The 27,336-nt window shown below is 40.2% G+C and overlaps 1 protein-coding gene across 30 annotated transcripts in view; it reads right to left on the bottom strand.

Annotated features, from left to right (window-relative positions):
- Positions 1-27,336, bottom strand: part of UNC80 (unc-80 homolog, NALCN channel complex subunit) — a 116,012-nt gene that overhangs the window by 24,481 nt on the left and 64,195 nt on the right. For 21 of the 30 annotated variants that reach the window (XM_072121306.1, XM_072121311.1, XM_072121309.1 and 18 more), the window contains 31 exons: positions 24,560-24,667; positions 24,183-24,321; positions 23,249-23,430; positions 23,020-23,151; positions 22,337-22,523; positions 21,536-21,667; positions 21,306-21,449; positions 20,965-21,065; positions 20,784-20,870; positions 20,515-20,698; positions 20,325-20,419; positions 17,709-17,798; positions 17,149-17,250; positions 15,817-15,997; positions 15,301-15,569; positions 13,654-13,788; positions 12,895-13,036; positions 12,316-12,412; positions 11,398-11,568; positions 10,162-10,254; positions 9,854-10,072; positions 9,577-9,777; positions 8,764-8,887; positions 8,441-8,566; positions 8,175-8,298; positions 7,043-7,249; positions 6,270-6,454; positions 5,226-5,391; positions 4,605-4,784; positions 3,055-3,193; positions 1,133-1,189 (listed from right to left, as the gene is read on the bottom strand). In XM_072121306.1, coding sequence (XP_071977407.1) covers positions 1,133-1,189; positions 3,055-3,193; positions 4,605-4,784; positions 5,226-5,391; positions 6,270-6,454; positions 7,043-7,249; positions 8,175-8,298; positions 8,441-8,566; positions 8,764-8,887; positions 9,577-9,777; positions 9,854-10,072; positions 10,162-10,254; positions 11,398-11,568; positions 12,316-12,412; positions 12,895-13,036; positions 13,654-13,788; positions 15,301-15,569; positions 15,817-15,997; positions 17,149-17,250; positions 17,709-17,798; positions 20,325-20,419; positions 20,515-20,698; positions 20,784-20,870; positions 20,965-21,065; positions 21,306-21,449; positions 21,536-21,667; positions 22,337-22,523; positions 23,020-23,151; positions 23,249-23,430; positions 24,183-24,321; positions 24,560-24,667 — 4,499 coding nt within the window. The remainder of the gene's footprint in view (positions 1-1,132; positions 1,190-3,054; positions 3,194-4,604; positions 4,785-5,225; positions 5,392-6,269; positions 6,455-7,042; positions 7,250-8,174; positions 8,299-8,440; positions 8,567-8,763; positions 8,888-9,576; positions 9,778-9,853; positions 10,073-10,161; positions 10,255-11,397; positions 11,569-12,315; positions 12,413-12,894; positions 13,037-13,653; positions 13,789-15,300; positions 15,570-15,816; positions 15,998-17,148; positions 17,251-17,708; positions 17,799-20,324; positions 20,420-20,514; positions 20,699-20,783; positions 20,871-20,964; positions 21,066-21,305; positions 21,450-21,535; positions 21,668-22,336; positions 22,524-23,019; positions 23,152-23,248; positions 23,431-24,182; positions 24,322-24,559; positions 24,668-27,336) is intronic. The other 9 variants (XM_072121307.1, XM_072121329.1, XM_072121334.1 and 6 more) reach the window with 4 other exon arrangements.

The raw sequence follows: 27,336 nt of genomic DNA, 5'->3' as shown, positions 1-27,336 counted from the left end.
CGGGGGTGGGGGCAACAACTAAAGTGTTGTTTGGCAATTCTCTACTGATGTGAAATAAAACACCCAACATTTTTCACAATTTTTGTACAGGAATATCCATGTTTAGGGAAATTATATTTCCATATTCTTAACTAAGAAGGTTTTGGAGGCATTGTATTATTGGAAAACCTATCGCTCGAAAGTAAATTTTATGCTTGAAGGAGATTACTTTAACATATATTCACTGACCCCCTGTAAGGAACAGGTGAGAGATAAAACACTTCTATACACATAGTCACACCTGTACTGGCTCACAATTGTGAACAGTGAAATGTGCAGGATTTCTCTTTTTATTTCCATGCCATGTTCAAGAGTAATCATCAGCCAAAATATTGCTTCTTATCCGGAATGGAAGGTGGATATCATCAGTGTGTCTTCTACATCTACGTCTGTCCATCATCATAGGCGATCTTCATACTATCTTATGTGTAAATTTAGTGTATGTGCTGAGAGATGCTCCCAATTCATGCACATATACACATCTATACATGTATATATACATATATGCAACTATATACATAACTTAAGGAAGTCTAGGGGTGCAACTTTAGGGTGATGAGACCAGTAGTATAATTAATACATCATAGTTGGGTGTCCTGGAACCTGGTTCGTATTCCAAGTCTGTAATGGGGCCAGGGGCGTAAATACAGGGGTAACAGCCATTGCAGCTGCTTTGGGGCCTGCAGTGTCTGTATAGTTGTGATGAGGTTTTTCTCTTATCTACAATAGTGTAATAAATAGAAACTCTTCTTCATTACTACATTTATTTATCATAAAATAAAATAGTTGTTATCACTTAATAAAATTTTACACTAATTCTGGCAGAGCCTGTTAATTAGTTAGAAAAATGGTCTGATAAAATACATCTCCACCAATAGGTATGGATTACTCATGTGCATGGAACATCTTTACCCTAGGGGATTGAAGTCATGGTGGAAACAGAGAAGTGCACCTTTCACACCCAGCCAGAATGGGTCATGGAGAATCATGGAGAAACAGGTTGAGAGGGAGGGGATGGCTTCTGCGGTATAAAACCAGCCTCCATCCTCTCTCTCCCTCCTACATCACAATGACAGACAGGAAGCATTCATACCTAGACAGGCTGATCTCGCCATCACGCCCATGGGAGTCGTCAAGAACATTAGGTTCGCTGCAGGAGGGGGAGGGAGATGAAGCATTGAAGGGAAAGAAAAAGCAAACAAAAAACAAAACAGAAAATCTGCATGCAAAAACATAAAAAGTAACCAAAATATGTATACAAATGAACTGAACAAAAGTACAAAACAACGTCAAATAATCTACAGTTCTTGGCATTATGCACTAAAAAAATTACAAGAGTAGGGGCAGAGAGAGCTCGATGGGGGAAGGGATAATGCACTGCCAAAAAATGAAATTGAGGAGAAACAGGAGATAAGGAGAACGAGCAAGAACTTATGGTTCATGACCTGAGGATTAAAGCAGCAGTACTAGGGAAACTTATTTTTATTAAAGATATGATACATACATCTTTAATAATCACTTCTACTCAGGGCACCAGAGGACCTGCTCATATCCAATTGTAACTACTTTATATACACAACACAGCTCCAAATAGTGTTGTCATCTGTTCAAGTTCAATACTGTGTCAGAGCCAAAGCCATTCCCAGTGATACAAACACCTCTGGATATACACACAAAGTAATCTAGAATCCCAAAGATTTACTTCTGGGTTATCAACATACATATAACTTAGACAGAAAATGTCCTATGTTGAGCAAGCATTGGTCATGTTTTTTTCAATAAAGTTTATCATATGGTGATAAGCTGAGCAGGTAGGGAGACCTATGAAAAAAACTAAGTTTATCAGAGAGGAGAGGGAGAGTTGTGTGTCCCTTAAGAAGGCTCAAAATCAGATAAATGGGCTGTGGTTCCAGAATTCGCCATGTAAAGAATTTTGGAGGGAATTAGTTTGATTTCTAAGGCTTTGGCACCCATTATATAGAAGGGTGCCAGTGTGTTCACATGAAAGCCAAAGTGCCTAATAGAGGTCCCTCTGGTCTATCTTCAGTGCACTCCAAAAATAAATCAGTAAAGAATTACAGCCTGCCTCCCAATAAAAGGTTTCTAAATGAAAACAAAATATTTAATATCATGATGCTGGCCATCCTATAAATTGTCACTTGGATGTAGAGATCCAAAGACTCTAGTTCTGCTGCTTTAATCACACAATAGCGGAAGGTCCTGAAAATCATGACCATGTTTAATGTAAATCTAATAGAAAGCACCAAAACATTGTAGAGCAAATCAGACACAGTCAACCATTTAAAGGTCATCTACCACCAGGGTGAAAGACAGTAAACCCTGCTCACTGACATACTGGTGTGGGCCCCCTCTGGAGGGATCTGTTTTTCTTTATGCTTCTTATTACGTGTTCTTTACAAAAAAAAAAGAATAGGAGAGGGGGGACACACCAGTGTAACATTGTGCTAGGTTTACAATCCCTCATCCTGGTGCTAGATGTCCTTTAAGAGCACCCTTTGTTCACTTTTGGTGCTGCTGTCTACGATACAAAGTGATAATCACTTTGTGGCATATTTATTGGGTGCTGTTGGGGTCATTTCACCTCAATATGCCATGTTTCACAATCAGCCAATTTAACAACATCTAACATTGATGGACAGGACAATGGAATACAGAAACAAATCTAATCAATCCAACATTGATAGAGACAGCATTAAATATTATCGTGTAGCTCATTACTGATTACAGTAATTCACAATTATTTGCACAACTTTAAAACCTACAATACTTTACAATAAACTAGAAGGAACAAAAAACAAAAACTGATCAGATATTGATGGCCTTAAAGCTTCTCACATTGCACCCTGTCAGGATTTTACCTGCTGTATTATAATAAATGAACTTTTATGATTTTATACACTGTGAATCTATACTTTTCCTCTATTTACATGATATGGCTAAGTTACATTTGTATGGGCTCTTATCAGCACGTGATGGATGGACAGCACAGTTTACCTTTGGCTGGGAAGCATGCCACTCTCAGCCTGCGGGACAGACATGCTGGATGTGTGACTTGAAAAACGTCTTCTACCAATGGCACTCAAGAGGTAGGCATCCTGCTCACTTACCACACTGGGCATGCTCACAGAGTCATCTACAATCAAGTAGATTTGGTTTAGATTTTCAATATGAAAATGACAAAAAGAGATAATGGCTTAGTTCTTCATACATGACTCACCTGGGTAAAAATACAGTTTTTTCTTTAACTCAAGTGTTCAGGTTGCGGGTTGAGGTCCTGGGGGTGGGGGTAGGGGTGAGGGGGGGTACTAGCAACTTAATGGAAGTCATTGATTTACTACCAATCTCTATATATTCTTCGGGCTTTTGTCCCGCTGGAATACTTTATCATACCCACTGCACTAGGTTTTTATGATATTGGATGCTACCATTTTATTTTTTAAAAGTTCCACCGTGACATCTGTCCATCCACTATAAATATTCCCAGGTGAGCTTTTTTTTTTACTCTACGAATAATTTCCTATGGTGAGGGTCACTGGTAGAACTACCCCTGTAGGTGCTGTAGTGTCTTATATGGGGCCTGCACTGATAGACACATATAGAGTTGACTGCAGTGGAGCCGCTGTCTCCCCTCTTCACTATTGAGCTGCTGCAGTGATAGACACCCCAAAGTGGGGTATGAGAGGAGAGGACTAAAGAAAAGGGGGCAACTGAAAAAAGGAGGGCATACGGTGTAGGGAGACATAAGGTTGAGGGGGATCTACACAAAGGAAGGTTTTAGAGGAGAGGAGGCTGCTACAGAAAGGGAGGCATGGAGAGACACCACAGAAAGAACTGCATAAGGGGCTACAGTTAGTGAAGTATAAGGTGGGGATCTACAGAAAGGGAGGCAAATAGGTGGTACAGAAAGTGCTGCATCAATGAAGAGCTGTAGAAACGGTGGCATTTTAAGTTGGGGGAAACAGAAAGGGGGCATTATGTGTGTGTGGTTTACTGAATTGGAGGCATAACCCCTGCTGTAGTACCACCTATGCATGTCTGTCTAGCTTGTGTCTATGTGTTATTGTCACTATTGTATTTCGTACTGGAATTGTTCCACTTTATGTAATGTAGTCTTGTTAACCTGTACTCGCCTGTAACAGTTTTTTGCAACTAAGGAACTAGAACTCGTAATGTATTTATGTAACTGTAACGTTAAGCCTGTCTCTGTGTGTGACAACTGCCAGAACACTATACACTATACAATTTCCTCCCAGGGGTTCTATAAAGTACTATCGTATCGTATAAGAGGCAGCCAAAGAAAATGGGGCATTACCCTATGTGAAAACAACAAGGAAGCAGCATTATACTTATAGTGATTGGGGTTAGGGCATTAAATCTATTTAAATAAAAGTGTAAATGTATGTCGTGGGTGATTGGCAGAGCCCATTGCCAAAAGTTTGCTATGGGTCCCAAGCATTTCTAGTCACACCCCTGGTGAAGGTGCATATAATCCAAAAACACTGATTATCCTGGTTATGTTCTTCTACCAAAACCTCTGTACTTACTTTCTTCTTCTTCCTCATCTGTACGGCTTAATGTGTCCTGGGATGCTTGCTGTGAGTGCTCACTGTCTTGTTCCCAAACAGTCCCAGTTCCTGTATTGGAGCGAGACATTGTGGCCAAACTCAAGCGATAAGCAGAGGTGGAGGTACCAACCGTGCTGATGGAGGTCTTCCCTTGGTATGCTGAAACACATATCATACATTTTTGTGTGATATGAAGCCATTTAATCTCTGTTTACACTACTGTTGTATAATATAAAGTATATGAGGAAAAAGCACCTCATATGATAATACTAATAAAAAAATTGTACTAAGTTGTAGAATAGCAACATTTCTTATTCATTGCCTGGGTGGGTAGTAATATTGCTTTACAATGCTAGGGTTCTGCATTCAAATTTGATCTGGCTAATATCCGAATGGAGTATGAAATTTCTCTATGCTTACATTGGTTGTCTCCTCTTTCTTCCCGCTGTCCATAAATATACTGATAGGAAAGACGCAGGGAATATTAGATTTTTGGGGATAGGAACTGACTATGCTGGAGCTTTATAAACAACAGTATTTCTGTGCTATTATTATTGGTATATAGAGGTGAAAAGATGATTGCTCATTTCTATTCCATACCTGATCCACTATGTACGGCCTCCTTAAGGATCTTTAGTTCACTATTAAACTCATTGATAAGAGAGCTTTTGCACAGGGGCCGTGGGATGAAGCGTCGCTCGAGTTGGTCTGCTATGTGTTGACGTGCACTAAGCTCATCCTGATGCTCTGCTGGCTGGGCCAATAGCTGTAGGGTTGGAGGTAAAAACAAGTATGTAGATTAATATGTCAATTATTCAGCATAATAGAACCTAATAGCACTACCGTACCAGACACAACATATATAAAAATTTGGGGTGCATTTATGAAATTTAATCTGATCTTAAAAAAAGTGCAATGATTAGTGCCTGTCTCACAGGAGACCTGTGGTTCTTTATTGTGGCACACCTCTCACTGACAGACCACAGACTGTAGCTCTTAATACATGCTCTCACACATGTTACTCTTAAAGAAAGGAAACATCTAAACTTCTAAAGATGTAATATGTGCATGGCATATGCTTACAATATCTGCATGCTGTTTTAAAGGACATCTACCACCAGGATGAAGGACTGTATGCAAATGAGCCTGAGGGGCTCCAGGCTCCATAAACACCTTCATCCTGGTGGTAGATGCCCCTTAATGCATCTTCTATAACAGTGATGGCAAACCTTTTAGAGATCGAGTGCCCAAACTACAACAATGAACTACTTATTTATCGCAAAGTGCCAACACAGAAATATAATTTGTGATTTATACTCCCTTCTCTGTCACAGCTTTCATTGATACCAGCCCCTGAGGCACCAATACAGCAAAAAATAGTCCCAGGTACAGCTGGCAGTTTGAAATAGCTCTGTGCACAGCAAGTCCTGGGATGTCTGGGACTGCAGGAAGATACCTGGAGTCATCTCTGGTGATGGCCTGAGTGCCCACGGTAAGGGCTCTGAGTGCCACCTCTGGCACCAGTGCCATAGGTTAGCCATCACTGTTCTATAAGATTATATCAGTTCTTGAGCAACAAAAAGAAAAGCTTGCCTATTTTGTTCATTCAAAATTCAAGCATTTTGAAAGAACTTGGTGGCTCACCTTGCACTGGATGAAGGGTCTCAAGAGTACAAATATCGGGATTCTTGTTCTTACTATGAAATCCAGAAAGTCCCATAGAGCCAGGCCACCAACTTTCCTGAGGGCCATTTCTTTCACCTGTAGACTAAGCTGATACCATTCACTTCCCAGTTGTCTTTCAAAGCAAACCATTATAACCTTCAGAGCTGGAAGAGAAGTGCACAAGTGAGATGAGAAAAAACACAAAAAGAAATGTCTCTCCTTGGGAATTTGTTTTAATGAATATCCCAATGAGGTTATAATAACTACAAAAATAAAGTGTCACTGATCTGTTAAAGGCAATCTACCTTCAACATCAAGCATGAATAAACCTGGTAATCTTCTTATTTCTATTTCTTATCCATGGCCTCTTTCCTCCTAAAATCAACTTTTAAAACTATGCTAATGAGTCTGAGGGGCTACTGGGGAGGTTCCCAGAGCCCCTTCATGCTGCAGATTCACAGGCTGTTACAGTTTGCAAGGGGTACTTCTCCCCACTGTGTGCTGAAACCTCCTGTGTGCAGTGAGACTGAGGGAGGGAGAGTGCTGAGCAGGAGCAGAGGAAAAGACAGTGTAACAGCCTGTGAATCTACAGCACGAAGGGCAGTGGGAATTGCCCTCATTAGTATCATTTTATAACTTGATTTTAGGAGGAAGCCATGGATAACAAATGTAAGAAGATTACTGCTGTCCAAGTACTAGAGTCACCCAAGCCAATGATTGTGGACACAGCTCCAGATATTAGAATATCTTACCAAGATAAGCAGCCTGACTTGTGGAATCAGCAAGTCCTTCCCTGCGCAGATCTTTCCCTGCATCTCCTGGAGTGGAGCAATGAGCTGGAGAGCTTTCCAGCATGAAGTTCTTACTACGTGAAGTACTGATAATACGTGGTGGAAGAAGGATATTTATCACGGTCTGCAAGAGCAGAAACACTTCAGGCTGCTCCAACCAGGGACTATCTGTAGAGTAAGAAGAAATGGGAAAGAATCCAGATGGAAAGCTCAATACCTCCAATACCACCATTTATTAGTAAAAGTAGATCAATTACAAAGGTTGCGACATTGGTGAAAAATGAAAGTATATAAAATCACTGACTGTTGCATTACAATTGTGCTACAAGCAGCTTCCTGGGGAATACAGGCTCATTTATGGAAAGTGTTTTCACTAAAAAGGAGAGATTAGGGCCAATTACTCTAAAAGAAATGGAGTCACAAAGAAATTCAGCAAGACATTCAGGGTTTGGAGAGTTATGATGAGGTTCCAGAAGAAAATGATATGACTTTATATACCAGAATCGGCAAATGTACCATAGATTCATGTACCGGGAAATAGACTATATTAGTGGAAGAAGAATATTAATAAGGTCTTCACCATTAAATCTGAAGTTTTGTATATTTGAAATACAAGACATCCCCTGAAAATAAGATCTGTGGCGTTGTTAAGAGCAGAAACTAATATTAGACTCTGTCTTAAGGTACATTTTCATGGCCGTCTGGGGGATGTATTGGCGGCGTGCCCTGTCCCGCCCCCGGACACAGGGAAAAGATAGAGCATGTTCCATCCTCTCCCGTGTGCGGCCCGGGGGCCGCTGTTTTCTATGGAGGGGTCACCTCCTCCTCCTCTCCAGCCCCAAAGCGGTATTCCCGCCCTGCTGCGGACGGGCGGGCATGCAGCCGTGTAAATGTACCCTTATTTGCAGGGAAACAGGGTATTATAGAAGTGTAGTTGCTAGAATACATTCTTGTTTAGCTGACAGCTGTCCACTTCGTACACAACACTCCACTTGAATGCTGCACGGTGGACCCCTGTGTACAGGCTGCTTTAGTCACTAATATTTAGCGCTAATCTTCATATTTTATTTGTTATATTGACTATAATTCCTACCTTTGCTCCCTGATCCCACTGTCAGTACAAAGGGAATGAGCAGGTTGAGCAGCATCCCCTCTCTCCTCTCCAGGTTTGTGAATGGTGAGATCACATGGCTCAATGGAAAGTCATCTTTTAATGCCTATGTCACAAATAAAAACATGGACATTCATGAAATCACATGCGTCTGTTAACTGTCTGCAAGCATCCTAAAAAGAGGCTTAGTTTCGGACAGTTTGGTACAATATCTATACATAAAATACATAATGAAATGCTTGTCCAACCTGTATCTGAAGTGCCACCAGCCTGACAACAGCCGTGCTAAAGGGCAGAGGAGGGGAGAGATATGGGCTGAGATGGAGTAGGGGCAATCCATCTGCAACACTAGAGGGCCCCACCACTCCCATAACCTGCAACGTAAGCAAGTAAAGCCAAGTGAGTGACACAAAAACCTTATTCATGAAATGACAACTCGTAAGCGAGACAGCACAAATCTGGTTACTTCCTCACATGTGGCCTCACATAGCATGCAGGATTTAATCACAGACATGGGGGTCAGGCAGCGACATGTCACCAGATGACAAGACCCCATGGTCTGGTTACTCACCAGATTTACACACACATTGATCAGAGACCTAAGGTGAGGCAGGAAGGATATGATTGGCTGCCTCTGAAGGGTCAAACAAACCCCTTCTATCAAATTGCTGGCAGGTTCCCACTCAACCTGTCGCCTGCAATACAACAGGAAGCAAGATAAGTTAAAGTTAGTTAGGAAATTATGGAATTTTACATCTAAATACATCAAATGTAATGCCACTGGGCCTGTTAATCCATGCATCCTACAGGACCCAAACAAAATACTAGCACTAAATCCCTTTTCGCACTGGCAGCATAACCTGATTGCTGGATAAGGGAGAACATTATTGACTTGAAAGAGACTATTTCTTTCAATAGGGGGCAACCAGTGTCATGATCACCCAAGGCATTTTAGATCAGTACAGTATTTGTAAGTCAAAGCTCAGAGATGGGTGAACATTTTTCCATGTGCTAGAAGTTGGATGGAGAAAGTAAAAAAAAAACATAGCAGAAACCTGTAATACATCTGAATAATGATGGGATATTTATATATATCACTTTCAAAAATATTTAACAATTTATGATACAAATAAATACATTTATTCATAAACAAATCAAATTAAATTCCAAGCTGTGTCACTTTTCAGTTCTCCCATTACATGTAGATCTATACCTACCTGATATTGTAATATTTGTGGAAACTTATTTCCTCTGCTGTTGCCCAAAGTAACCACCACAACTTGGTTGTGGCCAGTAGCAGAGGAAATTAAGTGGCGTCATATGCCCTTACTTCAAGGTTTGCAACATCAGAAACTGAAGCCACGTTTCTGTAGTATCTGCTCACCTTAAAGTTGGCATTTTGTGTATTTTATTAAACATACGATCCAGGCGTTTTAAGATGAGGATAAGGGCTGGACGCACGGCCTCGGCTGACCAGTCTGTAATGGGAAGCATCTCCATGATGTAACGCTTCAGACCTCTGCTCTCCATAGTCTGTGTGTCATAAGGTGCCAACTTCAAGAGTGAATGAGCTATCTCTGCCAACCTATGAAAAATATGAAAGGACAAATGACTATGTTCAATCTATTTACCTGCATTATTTCATTCAGTTAAGCACAAACCTCATGTGTGATTTGACATCTAAAAGTTCCAGTGAGGTGACTCGTGGTTCCCCAGCCAGGTTTTGAAGAATTTTTAATCTAGGGCCGCAATGTTTGTAAAACTCTGTGCAGATGTTAAGCAGGGACTCTCGTGGTCTACGAAATTCTTCACGTGCAATTCTTTCATCCAGCTCCTCCCTAGGTAGCCCCTGACCTTCTTCCAGAAGATGAAGGTTATCTCTAAGGAACCGTAAAATAAATAAATGCTTTTTTGACACATTACAAGATCTGAATTTACAGACACTTTACATAGTTAACTAAGCTCTTACCTCAAATTGACTCCAGCTGACATTGTGTGATTTGCTGTTGTTGCACCTTTGTGGCCCTGATCACCTCGGCTCATTTGAGGAGCAGTCATGGGCCTAAAATTAATTGCACAAAGAGATATACATTATGTATGGGCCTCTTAAACTGGCTGCTTTGATTCTTTTTTAGTAGATAATTGTATTCCCCTTGAAGTAACTATTCTGTTGTATCTTTTACAAATTTTCCAAAGAATGACACAATTCAGGCTTCACGAAAGATGCTCCGAAACTGTTATTTCATGAAAAATGCCATATTCTACCAAAAGAGAAATAATGGCCCAGATTTATGAAAAAGTGATGCACACTGCCTCAATAATGTGCATGGTGTGCCAGATAATTCAATACTGACACGCGGTCTTCAATTATCAGGTGCAATGGATGCTGCAGGTACACACTTGTACCTTTTTCTTCTTTGTGCACTTACATTATACAGCGTGCAACACAATTGTGTCAAATCACAGAAATAAATGTGGCACAAACTACGACTAAGCACTATCACGCCCCTTTAAGGTGCACCATTTTCGAAAGTGTCAGACAAAGCGGAGCCACGATACAAAAGTGTATACCCCTGAGGAAGTCGCAGGCTCGCGACGTAACGCGTGGGGTGCCTCCGGCCACTCGTCCTTTGCCTCTTTCACCTTTGTCCCCCCATGGTTTACCTTGTATCTTTTTAGTCACTCTACTACCTTTTGGCTGGTACATTCACAATTTAGTGGCTTACTCCCCTTGTTTTTCCATTTCCTGAATTTTATGTCTTCATTTAGGAGTTTGCCTATTTCTTCAAATTTTTGATAGACCATTGTGCCATTTTGGAGTTTTTTGTTGGCTACATACTTGTCTCAAGCTGACATGGGGGATACCCTTCTTACCCAATGGTGACTGGTGGCCGTGTGTGGATCGGTTGGATTGGCACCGTTCCACTTGTTATGTGTAGTTTATACACTTTTTAAATGTTTTTATCCAATGTGATGCATGGCATTTTTCTTATGTGTGTCCTTTATCTTTTGATTAAATAAAGTTTGTATACTATTTAGCCTGTACACACCAACTTCTTCTTTTGGTTTTTACACGATACAAAAGTGACGCAAACACTTTATAAATAAATGTGAGAACTCCTAAGACTTTCTTATCCAACAATCAGCAAAGCAAATGGAAAGTTGGCATATTGTACCAGACTAACCAAGAAAATTTCTATTTCACCTTGTCAGGGCCTCTACACTGTACAGGAGGGCTTGAAGAGATGTGGCCAGAGCAGCAGTGGCAGCAATTTCCTCACGTGCCGCTGAAACAGTCTCTAGCTGTGATGTCTGTCGTTTGAGTTTCTGCAGATAGCAGGGAACCAGTGCTTCCAACACCATCAACATCTGCAGGCTGAACAATGAACATGTCAAAAAGACAGTCAGTGCATTGGTAATAAATGAGATCACAGCATTCTGGTTATATGAATTGGACTAGGATGCCTATACACAATGTGCACTTAGTGGATGGGAATAATACAAAATGCATACAAAATCTGAAGTGATATTGGATTTAGATTCTGCCTCAATGCAGTGTGAATGTTTAGTTCCACTTTCCTGCCAAAGCCAAAAAAGATTTCAGCTGCTTTCTTTTTCTTGCAGAATGGTGGTTGAATTACGGCTATGTAAATTTTGCAGCAGTTTCACAGCGTGTGCAGACAGATGGGGTTTGCATGTATAACAAAGCTTTAGGCTGCAATACAATTAAATACTTAAAGGGGTTTTCCCACCAAAGAAGTTAGGCCCTATCCACAGGACAGTGTCAATCTGTCAGCTCCATACAGATGGCTGGAGCAGAAGGGACATGCGCGGCCGTCTGCTCCACTCATCTCAGGAGCAACAAGGGTTCCAACAGAGGTACCTGGGACCCCATCGGACCACCCCTTCTCGTGATATGTGGCCGTCTCATCACTGATAAGCAAGTTAGGCTATATCCCTTTAAAATACATAGATGCAAAACATGTGATTATGATGCGATAAAAAAAAGTATTGGCTACATTTCTGTTTTTTCCTACTTTTCATTTCCTTTCTTTTATAAAATCTTACATTCTTTTTCAAATCAAGCATCAATAAAATTTATTAAAAAAAGAGTATTAGTTACCTGCGAAATGATTCCGGGGCATATGCCACCACAGTCACACATAGCTTAATGCACTCACTAATAGAGAAAGCCATGTCTTCATTGCCATAGCAAAAATCTGCAGGGAAAAGATTCTAATATTTATTATCCACAATAACACAACTGGACTCTCCAAAATGTTTTCTGTTACACTGCACATTGTCAATTGGATAGATCAAAACAGCATCAGCACCAAGAGGACACAGCACCAGGACTAGAAATATCAAAACTCATATGCAGATTTATTTCTTGTGCATAGTCCTTGTGTATATATTTATTCTTTAATGATATTAAACACTTACTACACGTTTGGGAAATAAATTATGACCAGAGACATTGAAAGTAGATTGAAAATGCTGCAGCTTTGTCACCCCAAGTTCACCCATGAAAAACCTCTGGTCATTTATTGTATGTTTTAACAGCCAATTTACTAATATGTGAAGGTGTGAAGGCTCAATCATAAAGTGCACCAAGTAGGGAATTTACCAGGCACCCACAAAGTGCAAAATGAATAATATTTAGTGTGAATTAATAAATACATAATACGTATTAATTCGTTACCTAATGATTTAAGGGGTCGTTCAGCTTTAACCAATTCCAATATATCAAGAATATCAGGTGTTTCCCCTTCTAAAGACTGAAGAAGGTCAAACAGACACTGAGCAGACACCCCCTTACTGGATGAGCTGCTGTTTGTTCCATCCTGAAAATTACAAAAAAAAAGTAATGCCACAAAATACTACCATCAACTTTACACATGATGTAATTGTATATATTCTACATTCAGGGAAATGAATAATATTCATTTGTACAAAGAGGGTAATTGGGAGCATATATGATGGTAACTACAAGGATATATTCATCTGTCACAGGATCCAAGTATCTGATCACAGTTTTAGGCTCCCTGCACAAGGGCCACAAACACTGGGCCTATGGTCCATGGTTATTAATTTGAGATGCCCACTCAATATAACAACAGAAAAAGACAGCCTGAGCCACAGACAGGATTAGGTTATTGTCTATAATTTGTAGCTCAGTCAGTTCTCATAAACTGCACCATGGAAACCACAGCTTTGTGTGAGTCCATAGAAAGACATGGGGAAGTTTGGAAGCCATGATGGTGTTGGAAGCAATGGCTAGCATACATCCCCATTATCTGTTTATGTACAGGAGACCTAATACTGCTAGAAAGTGTGAATTCAAAGTAAAGTGAAAAAACAAATAAACCTAGGAGTCAACCTAATAATGACCCAAAAGATGAATATGTGGAGCAAATTTATCTCCTAAAAAGACACTTCACATCTTAAACTATAGTCTCACTGGAAGGTCAAGCAGAGGAGCAACGCTGGCAAACAACTGGAGCACAAAAGGTTTGCGGTGCAGGACGTAAAACTGGCGGCAGGCAAACTCAATGGCTTGGCGAAGCTGTGGGTTACTTTCATAGTCCGCATAGACCTGAGGAAAGAATAAAATGGTTTCATTTCAAAGATTTCTTTATCTGTCTATTCATATGAAAGGCAGCACTGAAAATCAATTTGGTTTTTAATTCCTGCATTATGTTAGTTTGGCGTAGCTCCATGGAGCCATTTTCATGTAAAAGTGGTATAAGGTTTATGTCCTGGGGTGATCACCCACAATGATAATATGTCCATTTTACATTGATAGTTCATGACTGACTATCTAATCCCTTAAACCATCAGTAAATGTATTTCCAACATGCACAATAATGGCTTTAGTAGCTGTGTTACTATATGGACAACAAAAAGCGCCAATACAGGCGGTCCCCTACTTAAGGACACCCGACTTACAAGTTAAAGATGGACCACTCTGCCCCCTGTGACCTCCAGTGAAGCTCTCTTTACTATAGTCACAGGCTGCAAGAATCAGCTGTAATGTGTCTGTAATGAAGTTTTATTAACAATCCTTAGTCCAATTACAGCAGACAATTTTGAAACTCCAATTGTGACTAGGGAAAAATTTTATTTTTGTCCGGATCTACAATTATAAAATATACAGTTTCGACTTACATACAAATTTAACTTAAGAACAAACCTATGGACCCTATCTTGTAGGTAACCCGGGGACTGCCTGTGCTCAGCTTGTGTTAAACTGGCCTTATGGTAGTCTCTAATGTGTCCGCTGACATATCATTAAGACCCAATACTATTACACCCATTCATTTGTCACAGCAAAAATCTTATTATGTGCGGAATGTGACTACTGCAGCTAGTCATTGGTTGAAGTGGTTGTGTTAGAGGGCTGAATGATATTTTAGGTAATACGCAGCTGCTAGAAGTATCTGAAAGGTACTTCACACATGGTGCCATTGATGCATTGCCATAACATCCAGACGCCGAATGAAATCCTCCAAGTTTGATACAGTAGGTCCTGTAACGGTTTGCCTGATGATAATCACCTCTAATGATTTTTAGTGATATTAATTAAAAAGAATAGTACCAATAAAAATATCAGCTCATCAAGGAAAAAACAAGTCCGTTGCTAACTCAATTAATAAATAAAAAAGTTATGGCTTTTAGAAGATGCATATATAAAAAAATAATCATAGTATCACGGTAAATAAGGTTGAAGAAAAACAAAGGTCCATCAACCGACCTACAATGTTTATTTTTTGTTTCAAATATGTGTAAAAGCATAAAAAAGATAAGTAAGACTTGTTATACAATTTTACATTAAATTTAAAATTAAAAAATACAAATATGTGTCCCCACCTTCCAATGAAAAATACAGCTAATATTTAAAAAAAAAAACAGTCAACCACTCACATAAAAAATGCTGTCTCCTAAGATGTAAATGGGGGTTTTGTCAATTCTTCAATAAATAGTGAAAGTTTACAGCTTTAACTTTTTTTTTGCAAAAAACATATGCTACATTATGAGAATTTCTGGACTGTTGAAAGAAATTGCGTAATAAATATACCAAGATAACACATCTGTCTGTATTACTTGCCTGCAGCATAGTTGGGAGAATCCACTGGTATCCACTTAGTGAGAAGAGATGATTGAAATGTACAGCAGTATTAATAACAGTAGCAGCATATTGTCTGAGGAGGGCACTGTCCTCTGGGTGAAGTATCAGAGCTCCATTGAAGACGTTTAGGAAGAGCATTATTTCATCCCCCCAGGGAAATTCACTTGGCATGCCCAAAAACATCTCTTCAAGAAGCTTGATCCACAGACTCTTGTGAAGTGTATCCAAACCAAACAGCTCCTTCCCACCTACAGCAATATAGAGAATGTCAAAATCTGGAGAATATGTTATAATTACAACTGGTATGAAAACTATGCTTCAGGTCCTGTCTGATAGAAGTCAGCAATACTAATCATCAAGTTGATGTCACAAACTTTAAATAGGTCTGGAGCACACTTCAGAGCCAAACCAAAAACTAAAATGTCATCACTGCAGAGCGTTTAATGTAAGAAGTTACTGTATATCATCCACAGACCCATAAACAGTCAACGTTACCTTGGGGATCATTGAAAAGCGAGAATTCTGCATCAATGGCACTTCGAGGAAATGATGGTAGACGTAAGAGATCTTCCTGGAGCATGGACACGTGAGACTGCTTATGTGCACTGGGAATCTTCTGAGTCAGTGATATTAGAAACAGAACTCTTCCAACTTCTTCCAGTTTTCGGGTAAAGACCTTCCAAAAGGTAAAAGGTTGTAGATAAGTGAATTTTAACAGATTTTCTTCCTGTACACAGAGTCTAAGCAAATAACTTATTTTTAGTTTTTAGGTATTTAGTTGTGGTGTTTCAGAGACTGTGGTTCATAGTTCTTCACTACTAGGGACATCGAAACAGTGCTTTCTATAGTTGGGAACCTGCATCATGTCATTAGGATTCTTGAAAGCCATCTTTGATGTTAAGGGGGCTGCCTTCCAAGTTAGCTAAAAGAGGCAATGTTTTCCTTATCCCATAATGAAAAACATATTCTCCAAAATCCCCTAGTGGAGCATCAATGGCTGTAATTCTCCATACACCTGCAAGGTTGCCTTAATTGGCAAAGTCTTGGTAAAGGGGAACTCTTACTTCCCGTCCCTACTGGGGAGACAATTATACAGCAATCAAATGGTCACTCCTTTTCTAATACAACAAAACCATTAGATTAAGACTCAACCTACTATTTGTTGGTGATTTAAATTCTCAATCGATATATTGCTATGATCTAACTTGCTAACTTGGGGTTTGATAGTACAAAATATGTACAAATATCATATCCCTGGTTTATTAAAAGAACCCCTTCCCCACTGATAACTGTTATTGTGACACTCAAAAAACTAATTTGGAAAAAAATGAGAGATTTAAATGGCGATTATCCATTTATTTGTATCACATTTAGTGCAACTTCATAAATTACATTACTGTGTATAAAACTGCTTTAAAGGGAATGTATCACCTATATAGTTTCATATAATCATAGTATATAAGGTTGGAAAAAGTCCATCAAGTCCAACATTTTAGAATTAAACAACAGTTTTTCCCCAGTTTCTTCTGTATAATAATATGTGAGCAGTCATCTTGCTTGAGCTGCTGTTAACAGGATGCCGAGATATGATTTACAGGAACTCCATGAAGAATAATTTATGTCACTGTGCTGGGAGGGGAGGATCACCTGTTGGCACCCAAAAAGTGATCTCTATTGAACAGGAAGTATCAACCAATAGCAAGTCTCCACAGCAAGATATTAGAATGTATATGAAATATAAATAACTTAAGAGAACTTGTATCATAAAAAGATTGATTTCTAACAACAGCTCAGGTGTTGAGACAATAGCTGTAATTTGTTCTGTACCTGTTTCTGAATAAGTTCTTGACCTTTTTCAGGGGACATGTGCACCAGATTCAGCTGTGGTGACACTGATCTCCGAAATGGATAGATATCACGTACATAGGTCTTTTAATGGATGAAAGAAGAGACAATTAACACAATAAACATTAGTACAAACCTTTGTAACATGAACAGACACAGATAGCAATGGGCCCCTTGTATAAGAATAAATATACAAGCCCCTTGGGCACAGAGCCCCCCATTCATTCTCCCTCTCATTTTGTAAGCTATGTGAATCACAAGCTAAGTTCTCTACCTGGAGTGAGGGGTCACCTGTGTTACGTCTGCGCCTATTTTATACACCGCCACTTCTCAGCACGCACTTAAAAACCATTCCACATCACCACCATATTAAATTGTCTGTTATGGATAGAACAGCTTGCTCTATTTGTTTATTGATTAGTTTTACATTTTCTATTATCATTTACTTTCTTTTTCAGTGTATTAATAAAGAAATATTTGCCTGCTTGATGTTTGCTGAAACAAAAGTCATTGTAGTAATTGTGGCTAAGTTGTCACCTTACCTTATTGTAGTGAGTCAGATTCCATCTCTTATCCATCAGAAAATAATTTGCAGACTGTGAATCGGATATGTTGAAGAATTCCAGACATTCCTGAGAATGGAAATAAACAGAGATTAATAATAAATTAGGCAAATTTCACACCTGTTTAGGGTTTATGTTTATTGGACTAATGATTTGCAACATTTCTGATAAAGGCACGGCTGAATGTCTATACAACTGCATGTCTGCCGTTTGTTTCTAGTTGTATTAAACTACATGCAGGGACAGACATACAAGCATCCTGGCACAACCAATGTGAGGATACTTTGTTTTATTGTTTAATTGTGCTCAGAACCTGAGCTTTGACACCTGGTGAGGGCTCGGGTTCTGAACATAAGCATGTTGTGAGTAAAACACCATTATTTGCTTATATTTGCAACATACCCCACCGGGGCCTAGCCTTTTCTTGGGGTCTGGAGGCAGCCGGGTCCCAGAATACCAGAGTGGCTGGCGATTGCGGCCTAAGGCGCGTTGATGTCACAGTGCCTGGTATGGGGACCATAGGGACGTCCTACAGCCTGGCAAGTCTCCAGCAAGAAATATGGTGTGCAAGAAATATGGAGGAAGAGGCTGAAGTACTTGTTTCTCCCTGTGGCAACCCCTGAGTGTCTGTAAGATAAATCCCTGGGTAATGGATGGGAAGCCCTTGGTGGTAACAGCCGTATCCAGGGATCAGACAGAGGCAACGTTGTGCAAATCAACTCTTTATTGAACAACAGGTAATGAGCCTAAACGGTCAAACAGCAGATCTGGATTCTGGTACTAGAGTGGTCGTGGAGAGTGGTCCTCAGGAATAATGCACCAGCATGGTGATGGGGCTGTGTCCATACTGTGGAAGCTTCAGCTCTGGAATAGAGTCTCCTGACTCAGTTCCCGGGATTGGTTTATGTGACAGCACTAAAGGTGTGCTACACACTGTTTCTCTCTTTTCACTCTGTCCATGTGCTCAAAGAACTCTGCAGACTTCACCCTGTGCTCCCCCTGCACAGGGGTTTTATACTCCCCTCTGGTCAGGTGGTAGCACCTCTCCAATCACACTCCAGTTTACAATACAGCCACATAATTGGATAACATCTTACACCCATTTAACTATTGCCTTTCTAGGCAGAGGCTACAGCTGCTATTACATAATCTCCCAGTGTTAGAAACCTACTACAGGGTTCATGACTCCCTCCGACAGCTCCGCACCTGGAGAGGGCGCTATTCAGAACTACCAACCTGCCTATACGTTGGCAGGGGTGTTTCATATTTCTGTATCTCCACTAAATCCCTGCATTAGGCAAAGTATTCAGACTCGGACTGGACCAAATATTTCCTATGTATCATCAACCATAGCGCAAAAAGGTGAGAAGCAAACCACAAATTCCATTTTGGCACCCACAATGCTAATACAGGCAGTCCCCTACTTAAGAACACTCGACTTACATACGACCCCTAGTTACAAACGGACCTCTGGATGTTGGTAATTTATTCTACTTTAGTCCTAGGCTACAATGATCAGCTATAACAGTTATCAAATGTGTCTATAATGAAGCTTTAGTGTTAATATTGATTCTTATGACACCCAACATTTTTAAATTCCAATTGTTACAGAGACCAAAAAAGTTCTGTCTGGGATTACAATGATAAAATATACAGTTCTGACTTACATACAAATTCAACTTAAGAACAAACCTACAGACCCTATCTTGTATGTAACCCGGGGACTGCCTGTAATACTCACTTGAACTTTTGTTCTGCCCTCCCCCTCATCTATCCTATTTTCTATGAGCAAAACACACTTTTTTCCAATTACACGAAATTAAAATACATAGTCAAGCAGCTTTGACCATGCAAATCCATTTTTCACAGTACTGCTGCTACTTACATATATATGTATGTATACTTACATACTCGTATATACTCGACTATAAGACGAGTTTTTCAGCACAATAAATGTGCTTAAAAACTCACACTGGGCTTATAAACAAATTTAAAAAAAACTAAGTTGAAGCTTACCTTTCCGGCACCCCCGCAGGTCTTCTATTTGATCCGTCCAGCAGCAACAGCAGGTCCGTGCGATGTCACAGGCTCTGACGTCAGCTGACGGACGGATCAAACAGGACGAAAAGACCCGCGGAGGGCCCGGGAAGGTGAGTTTTAACTTTGTTTTTTATAAACGGGACAGGGGGCTGCTGGCTGCTATATACTGGGGGGGGTAGGTAGGGGGGAGGCACTAGCTGCTATATACTGTCGGGGCTGCTGGCTGCTATATACTGTGGTGGCTGCTGGCTGCTATATTTTGTGGGGGCTGCTATATACTGTGGGGGCTGCTATGTACTATGGGGGCTGCTGGCTGCTATATACTGTGGTGGCTGCTATGTACTATGGGGGCTGCTGGCTGCTATATACTGTGGGGGCTGCTATGTACTATGGGGGCTGCTGGCTGCTATATACTGTGGGGGCTGCTATGTACTATGGGGGCTGCTGGCTGCTATATACTAGCCCCTTAGAAAGCAGTTTTAAATACAATTTGTATTAACATGAAAATGTGTATACATCCTTATATATCCCACTGGAATTTATAAGTCTACTCACCTTCAGTAGGGCTTCAAACTGAGTGTCTTCATGTACTGGCAATTGGGTAGGGATGTCACATTCATTCTGCCCATGAACCACCAGGGTCTTTGTACCTTTTGTTGTAAAATGAAAATGTTTACAATATTTGTACTATCGATGATACTATAATGGAGGGTGCATAACCTAATAATCTTTGGGAGTTGCTCACCTGGCATAGACGCTGTCACTAGAAGTTTAACCTCACATTGTTCTTTTTTCATTGTTTGCTTCAAATCTTTAAAAAATAAACCTTCAACATAGCCAACCACTTCCCACAAGAAGGTCAATGTTGCTGAAATGGCATCCATCCCCCATTCACATGGTGTACGTACAAAATACATAATTAGGCCGACCTAAAATAATAAACCAGAACACCATAAATGGCTACTTAGCACCTTAATTAAATATGTGGTCATTCAAGATAGAGTTAGGACTCACCAAGTAGTTGAACAGAATATGTGATGTTTGGGCAGGGAAGTCTCCAATGTTTAAGAGCAGCTTTCTCAACATATAGATGAGCTCATCCTGAAACAATACCAGGATCATTAGCAAGTCAGCAAGCATAACATTTTATAAAAATACACAGCAAACATTCATTGAGCGAATATGTTATTGTTACCTGTCGATTACTGATAGTTAATTTTTCCAGAAAATGTCTCAAGACAGTGGAAGGATCTTCGATTAAGCAATTCCAAAGAACTTGTTGAGCTACTGCACTCACTGTGGGAACAGTTTATGTTATTTTGTGGAGATATTACTTTTTTTTATACTGTATGAAATTATAACTACAAAAACGTGTCTGACTTTGAATGATAAAATCAACGTGTGCACACAAACATTCATAGAGGAATATGCTGAAATACTGGATGCCACCACCACTAAGTGGAGTTTAGTAAAATCCAAGATTATGCACTTCTTAGTGTTATGCACTTGTGAATATATTGCTTTTAAAAAGCTGACCTGCTACTCCATCTTCACGGACATCTCCATCCTCCATCAGATGTACAATTGGTAGCACAGCAGCACAAATGCATGCTGGGAATACAGGCTGGGGTGGCTGAGACACATGGTGGTTCGCAGTATGTTCTGTTGCATGCTCCTCATCTGAAATAAGCATCATTTTGATGTGTACCACTATCTATGTGTATCCAAAAAGATCTTTCCCCCAAGACTTATGAGGCAGGACTTACCTTCAGCACTCACAGCTGAGCGAATAGACCACACAGAACCACGCCGGAATGAATAATTGCGGTGAGAAGTACTAGAAGTACAGGATGGGCTTACCGATAGGCGACGTGAATTCAGATTGGTGGCTTCTTCTACTGGCAATTAAGAATAAAGAGGTGAATATTTGGATGTTCTCAAAAAATAGTGCATAATATCACTCATTGCCAAAAGTGTATTTATTATTTTTCAGTATAAGATATATTTAAAATATTTCAGTTAAAGATGTAAGATATTTGTAATAGGTCTCAGTGTCATATTCCACTTTGGTTTTGTTGCGACTAGTGCTTTCTGGGGCATACATAGTAATTAGGTTGGACTACTTTGTAGGATTTTTCTTTCACTTACCACTGTCTGTATTACAAAAAAGTAAGGTAGTGTTTTCATTACTTGCAGTCTACTCTGTAATATGTGCAATATTTGCTGCCCAGTGTACATTATTAGAGGTATGTGAGAAAGATGGACCAGTGAGATCTACTGTGTGACCTCCTGTACATCGGAAAGGAGGAAATTACCACCAGTTTAGTGCACAGGAGATCTGACAATCAGAAAGAGACAAACTCCATGAGCTTAACTACAGGACCCAATGTATCTACAGGCAGTATATGATATGTTATAAACCTTTTGCACTTATTTTGAAAGAATAGAATACATCATTATTTTATATTATTATTTTTATATTATTATATTATATTATTATATATATTTTCTATAGAATAGAAAACAGTTATCCAAGATGAAAATGCAGTGTATAAGCCATATCACACCTTCTTCTTCTTGCTCGGAGTTGGGAGAGCAGGTTGGCTCATAGCAGGCCTCTTGTGTCACTGGTATGGCTGTAATAAGACTGGCCTCTCTGCCCAAACGTTTCTTCTCCTCTTCTTGTTGGAGATTCTTGAGAATGTGCTCAGCCCGCTGGTGGGATCGTGACACAGCACGAGCAGAGAAAGATTTCTGTAGTTTGTTGTTGAAAAGAGCACAATAAAAGGCATTCTCATCTGATCAGGCAATACTAATCATATACTAAGTCGTATCATGAAGGGTCCTAGGAAGCCATGCTTAAATAAATTAGAGCAGGTATTGCTCCCTTTCATGGACCAAGTATTCAAGTTAATCCCTATTCCTAATAGTAGGTCTCAGGAACCGTCATGTGAAGGGCGTGTTTTGTATCTTAACATAAGCTTCTTACATCTTCCTATATTTTTACACAACTATTCTGTAAGGACGAGATGCATATGTTCCAGTCTATAAACAAAGATACACATGTGAGTAAAATAATCATTGAGAAACATTTTCTGTACAACGCAGTCAAAGAAATTTGCTTCCGGTTACAACATTTGAACAATTTGTCCATTGCAAGACTGGAGCAGCATCTGCTCTAAGTGATTTAACCACAGGTCCATAGAACTATATGAAACTAAAACTATGGTTCAGTACATGAGCTACTCACAGATTGATCCTCACTAATTGGATCTTGAACGCTTCCACTGCTTTGGGGAACCCAAGGTGGATCAAACATGGGAACAGACGGCATGCCCAAGATGGGAGAAGGCAATGTGAAGTTAATGCTGGGGGGAGGGATCTGTAACATTTAAATTGTCAATTTCAGAATCAGAAAAAAAAAGAATTCCTCAAATTTACTAAACAACCTTCTTACAATTATTTAAAAGATTTCCAACCTTATAAATCTGCTGTGCTCCTTCCTCCATTCTTGGCCAAACCTGATATCTGAACCTCCAGAGGGTGTGGAATTTAAGAATAGCATTTAGTCTTTGTCCTGTCTCCGGATGCTGGAACTCTGAAGTTAGCATCTCAGAAACTGCATCTGGTACCTTCACAGCACAAAGCAGGAACATGGCAGCTGCAAGAGAATTTGTAAAAGTATATCATACAAAACCTGAGCCAGAATTCTGTGCTTTTTTCAAGCTGAAGGTAAGTGGATGCTGTCTTAACCCTGAATTACAATTCCCTGAGCACAGCAAAGTAGCTTATTGACACTCCCATTTGATAATTTCTTTATTTGGCTGCACATTGTATTGGATCTACTTGAATATGGAATAAGTCCAATGTTGATTATTATTATTATCATTTATACTAACGACAACATTTTTAACCTAAAGGGAACCTGTTTACCAAAAACAGGTTCCCATAGCCCTTGTAATACTGATTCCCCTTCTGGTTTTATAAATAACATAACTGGTTGCATTCACTTTTAAAAGAATATAGCATTCCTGGCTCCCTGAAAGTTAACTAGATCGAGTAATGTGGGCATTTGAGTCACTGTGTCATCATCATTATCTCCTCAGAGCTCTCAGAGCAGCTCCTCCTCCCCCACTCTCCTGCTCACGTGAGCTTACTGAAATTTACTTGCAGCAAACAGTGTATTCATGTGAGTAGAAAGGAGTGAGAAGGAGGGAAGGGGGAGAGCTGTGAGGAGATAATGATGATGACAGGGATTCAGATGCCCTCATGACTCCAAGCAGCACTGTATTGGTAATTCTAAAAGTAGGAATTACCATTAAAAGAATTTGGGAATCTATCATTGGGTGAAAATATGAAATCCTGAGGACAGGTTTCCCTATTATTTTTTTCTTCTCATAGAAGACCTCTCACCTGCAGCTCCTGCCATATGCTCATCCACACTCAACAAGAGCTCCCACGCAGCTGGCTGTATGTCCCCATACATTTCCTCTGTCAAAATGGGGGCTGCCTTTATTAACAAAGACAGAGGAGCAGGAGACATGCTCATAACCTAAAATACATAAAAACAAAACAGGGTACAACACTCATAAATGGCATATTAACATGGGTACCGTAGAAAAACATGGAAAATGACCATGTATGTTCAGCCACCTCTCCACTGGGAATAAGATGTTGTGCCCTGCACTGTCTGCTTGGCATTTGTATATAGTTGGAAGTTTTTCTTTATTTTATGGTACATGTCTGATTGAACAATATAGTACACACATGTGGAAAACGGTATAAAGTACCTGGTGCCTTATATACTTGAGCATCCCACTGTCCTTCTTTCCCTCCAAATTTGCTTCTGTGACCCTCTTCTTCAGAGATGGTGTTCGAAGGCAAGACTTGTCTGAGCACTAAGTACACAAAGCACAATATAACTGTCTACCATTATACAGGCAGTCCCCGGGTTACATACAAGATAGGGTCTGTAGGTTTGTTCTTAAGTTGAGTTTGTATGTAAGTCAGAACTGTATATTTTATCATTGTAATCCCAGCCAGAACTTTTTTGGTCTCTGTGACAATTGGATTTTAAAAATGTTGGGTTGTCATAAGAATGAATATTAACACTAAAGCTTCATTACAGACACATTTGACAACTGTTACAGCTGATCATTGTAGCCTAGTACTAAAGTACAATAAATTACCAATATCCAGGGGTCCGTTTGTAACTAGGGGTTTTATGTAAGTCGAGTGTTCTTAAGTAGGGGACCGCCTGTATATGCTATAAATAATCTTTACCAGCAGTTTCATCTTTTACTGTAAGGCAGATTGTAGCTATATTTGGTACTACCTGGGTCTACTTTATGGTGCTCAATATTCTACTGAGGATTTTAACACAATGGGGCAGATTTACTTACCCGGTCCATTCGTGATCCAGCGGCGCGTTCTATGTGGAGGATTCGGGTCTTCCGGCGATTCACTAAGGCAGTGCGCCCGATGTCCTACAGGTGTTGCTGCTGCGCTGAAGTCTGTCGGAGTGTCAAGCAACACTTTTTTTTTTTTAAATACGGTGGTTTTTCCGAATCCGCTGGGTTTTTTTACAGCCACGGCCCAATCCGACTAACAATCCAAAAACCTGGGGCAATTCAGGGAAAATCGCTGCAAAACTGAAAAATTCGAGTAACCGCCGGAAAAACACGGAAAAACCCTTAGTAAATGACCCGCAATGAGCTGAGATAGTACAGTATACTATAAATAAAACTTGTCATTATAGTTCTTGGAAGGCTGACTGTTCAGAGTAAAAGGACTAGTGGGACACTTTATGGTCTTTCAGTGAATTTTACTGTAAGAATTAATAAATTGTAGAAACACTAACATAATCAGAGAGCATGTGGGAGAAGTTTGGCAGATATAAGGGCTGCAGGGGCAGTAGCTAATCTTAAATGGCTCTTGATGTTACAGAGCATAGCAGAAACATTAAAGGCAGGAGGTGTGGAGGCATTACTCTATGTATAGTATGTAAAATGGTACATTATTATACTGTAATTGTTTCTATGGCACTATGCAAAATTGGAAAAAGAATTTCCAGAGGTTTATTGTGGATACACAATGGGGCACATTTACTTACCCGGTCCGTTGTCCGTCTAGGATTCCGGTCTGCCGGGATTTACTAATGTCGTGCGTCCAATATCCAGCAGGCGTCGCTGCTGCGCCGAGGTCCGCTGGAGTTCACCTTCTTCTTCCCGATGCATGTAAGTGCTTGATCTTGCGACACAAATCGTTTTTTAAATTCTGCAGTTTGTCCGAATCCACCGGGTTGTCCGACGCCCACGCCCCCCGATTTCTGTTGCGTGAAAGCCAGCGCCGATGCGCCACAATCCGATCGCAATTCGGAGCAAAAGGGCAATATTCAGGAAACCCGGCGAAAGTGCGGCGTTCTGACCCTTAGTAAATGAGCCCGGTCTGTGTTTCGGTCCGATACTCATACTTGCATTAGATATACAGATATAGGGCTACAAACAGACATTTTTACTAAAGTGTATTTATGGGTCAGGACCAAAAAGGAAAGAAGTCACACAGAAGAAGGAAGCAAGAGGACCCAACTCAAATCATGTGACCATGTAACAGAACCTAATATGAAGTCACATGACTGCGCTAGAAAACACAAGAAAGAGGACCTGACTCGTGTCATTTCACTATGTTAAGTCTGAATATATAACATATGACAAGGTTACATATAAATGAAGAATGAAGTAATAGATAGATAGTGTATTTATATATACTGATACATTCTAATTTATATTAGAGGATTAAACAATACAATTTAGAAACTGTAGATGGAGATATATACATATCAATATATGCTGCACTGTAATCCTATAAAAATTTCCAAGGAGTAACTTGACAGACCTGAGCACAAAGCGGAACAAGCAACATGGATACTATGGGGCAGATTTACTTACCCGGTCCATTCGCGATCCAGCGGCGCATTCTCTGCGGTGGATTCGGGTCCGCCCGGGATCCACTAAGGTAGTTCCTCCGACGTCCACCAGGTGGCGCTGCTGCGCTGAAGTTCCCCGAGGCCCGCAGGAATGCCCTGAAGTTCACCGGCCTATTCCTAGTGAAGGTAAGCGCATGTCCCGCGACCCTTTTTTTTTTTTTTTTAAATGCAGCGGTTTTTCTGAATCCGTTGGGTTTTCGTTCGGCCACGCCCCCCGATTTCCGTTCGCGTGTGCCAAAAATCCCGGGGCAATACAGGGAAAATCGGCGCAAATCGGAAATATTTGGGTAACACGTCGGGAAACCGCGAATCGGGCCCTTAGTAAATGACAGTTTGGACCATAAGAGGTGCTTTAAGAGTTATACAGTTACTTATCACAGATATTTTAAGTAAATTCTGAATATATGATACGTCCAGGTCAGCTTCTTAGTGCATCCCCAGGTATTTCATAAAGAAAATAAGGCAAGATAAACTGAGTATTATTTTACAGCCTGGGGGAGGGGGGAAGGCCGATAACAGGGCAAGTATCCATAAATTATTGAGTTCCCATAATTCTCAAATATGACTATGATGTCCATGTAC

Source organism: Engystomops pustulosus, chromosome 8 (assembly GCF_040894005.1).
Source record: "Engystomops pustulosus chromosome 8, aEngPut4.maternal, whole genome shotgun sequence".
Taxonomy (NCBI): Eukaryota; Metazoa; Chordata; class Amphibia; order Anura; family Leptodactylidae; genus Engystomops; species Engystomops pustulosus.
This window is presented reverse-complemented; position numbering and strand designations above follow the sequence as displayed.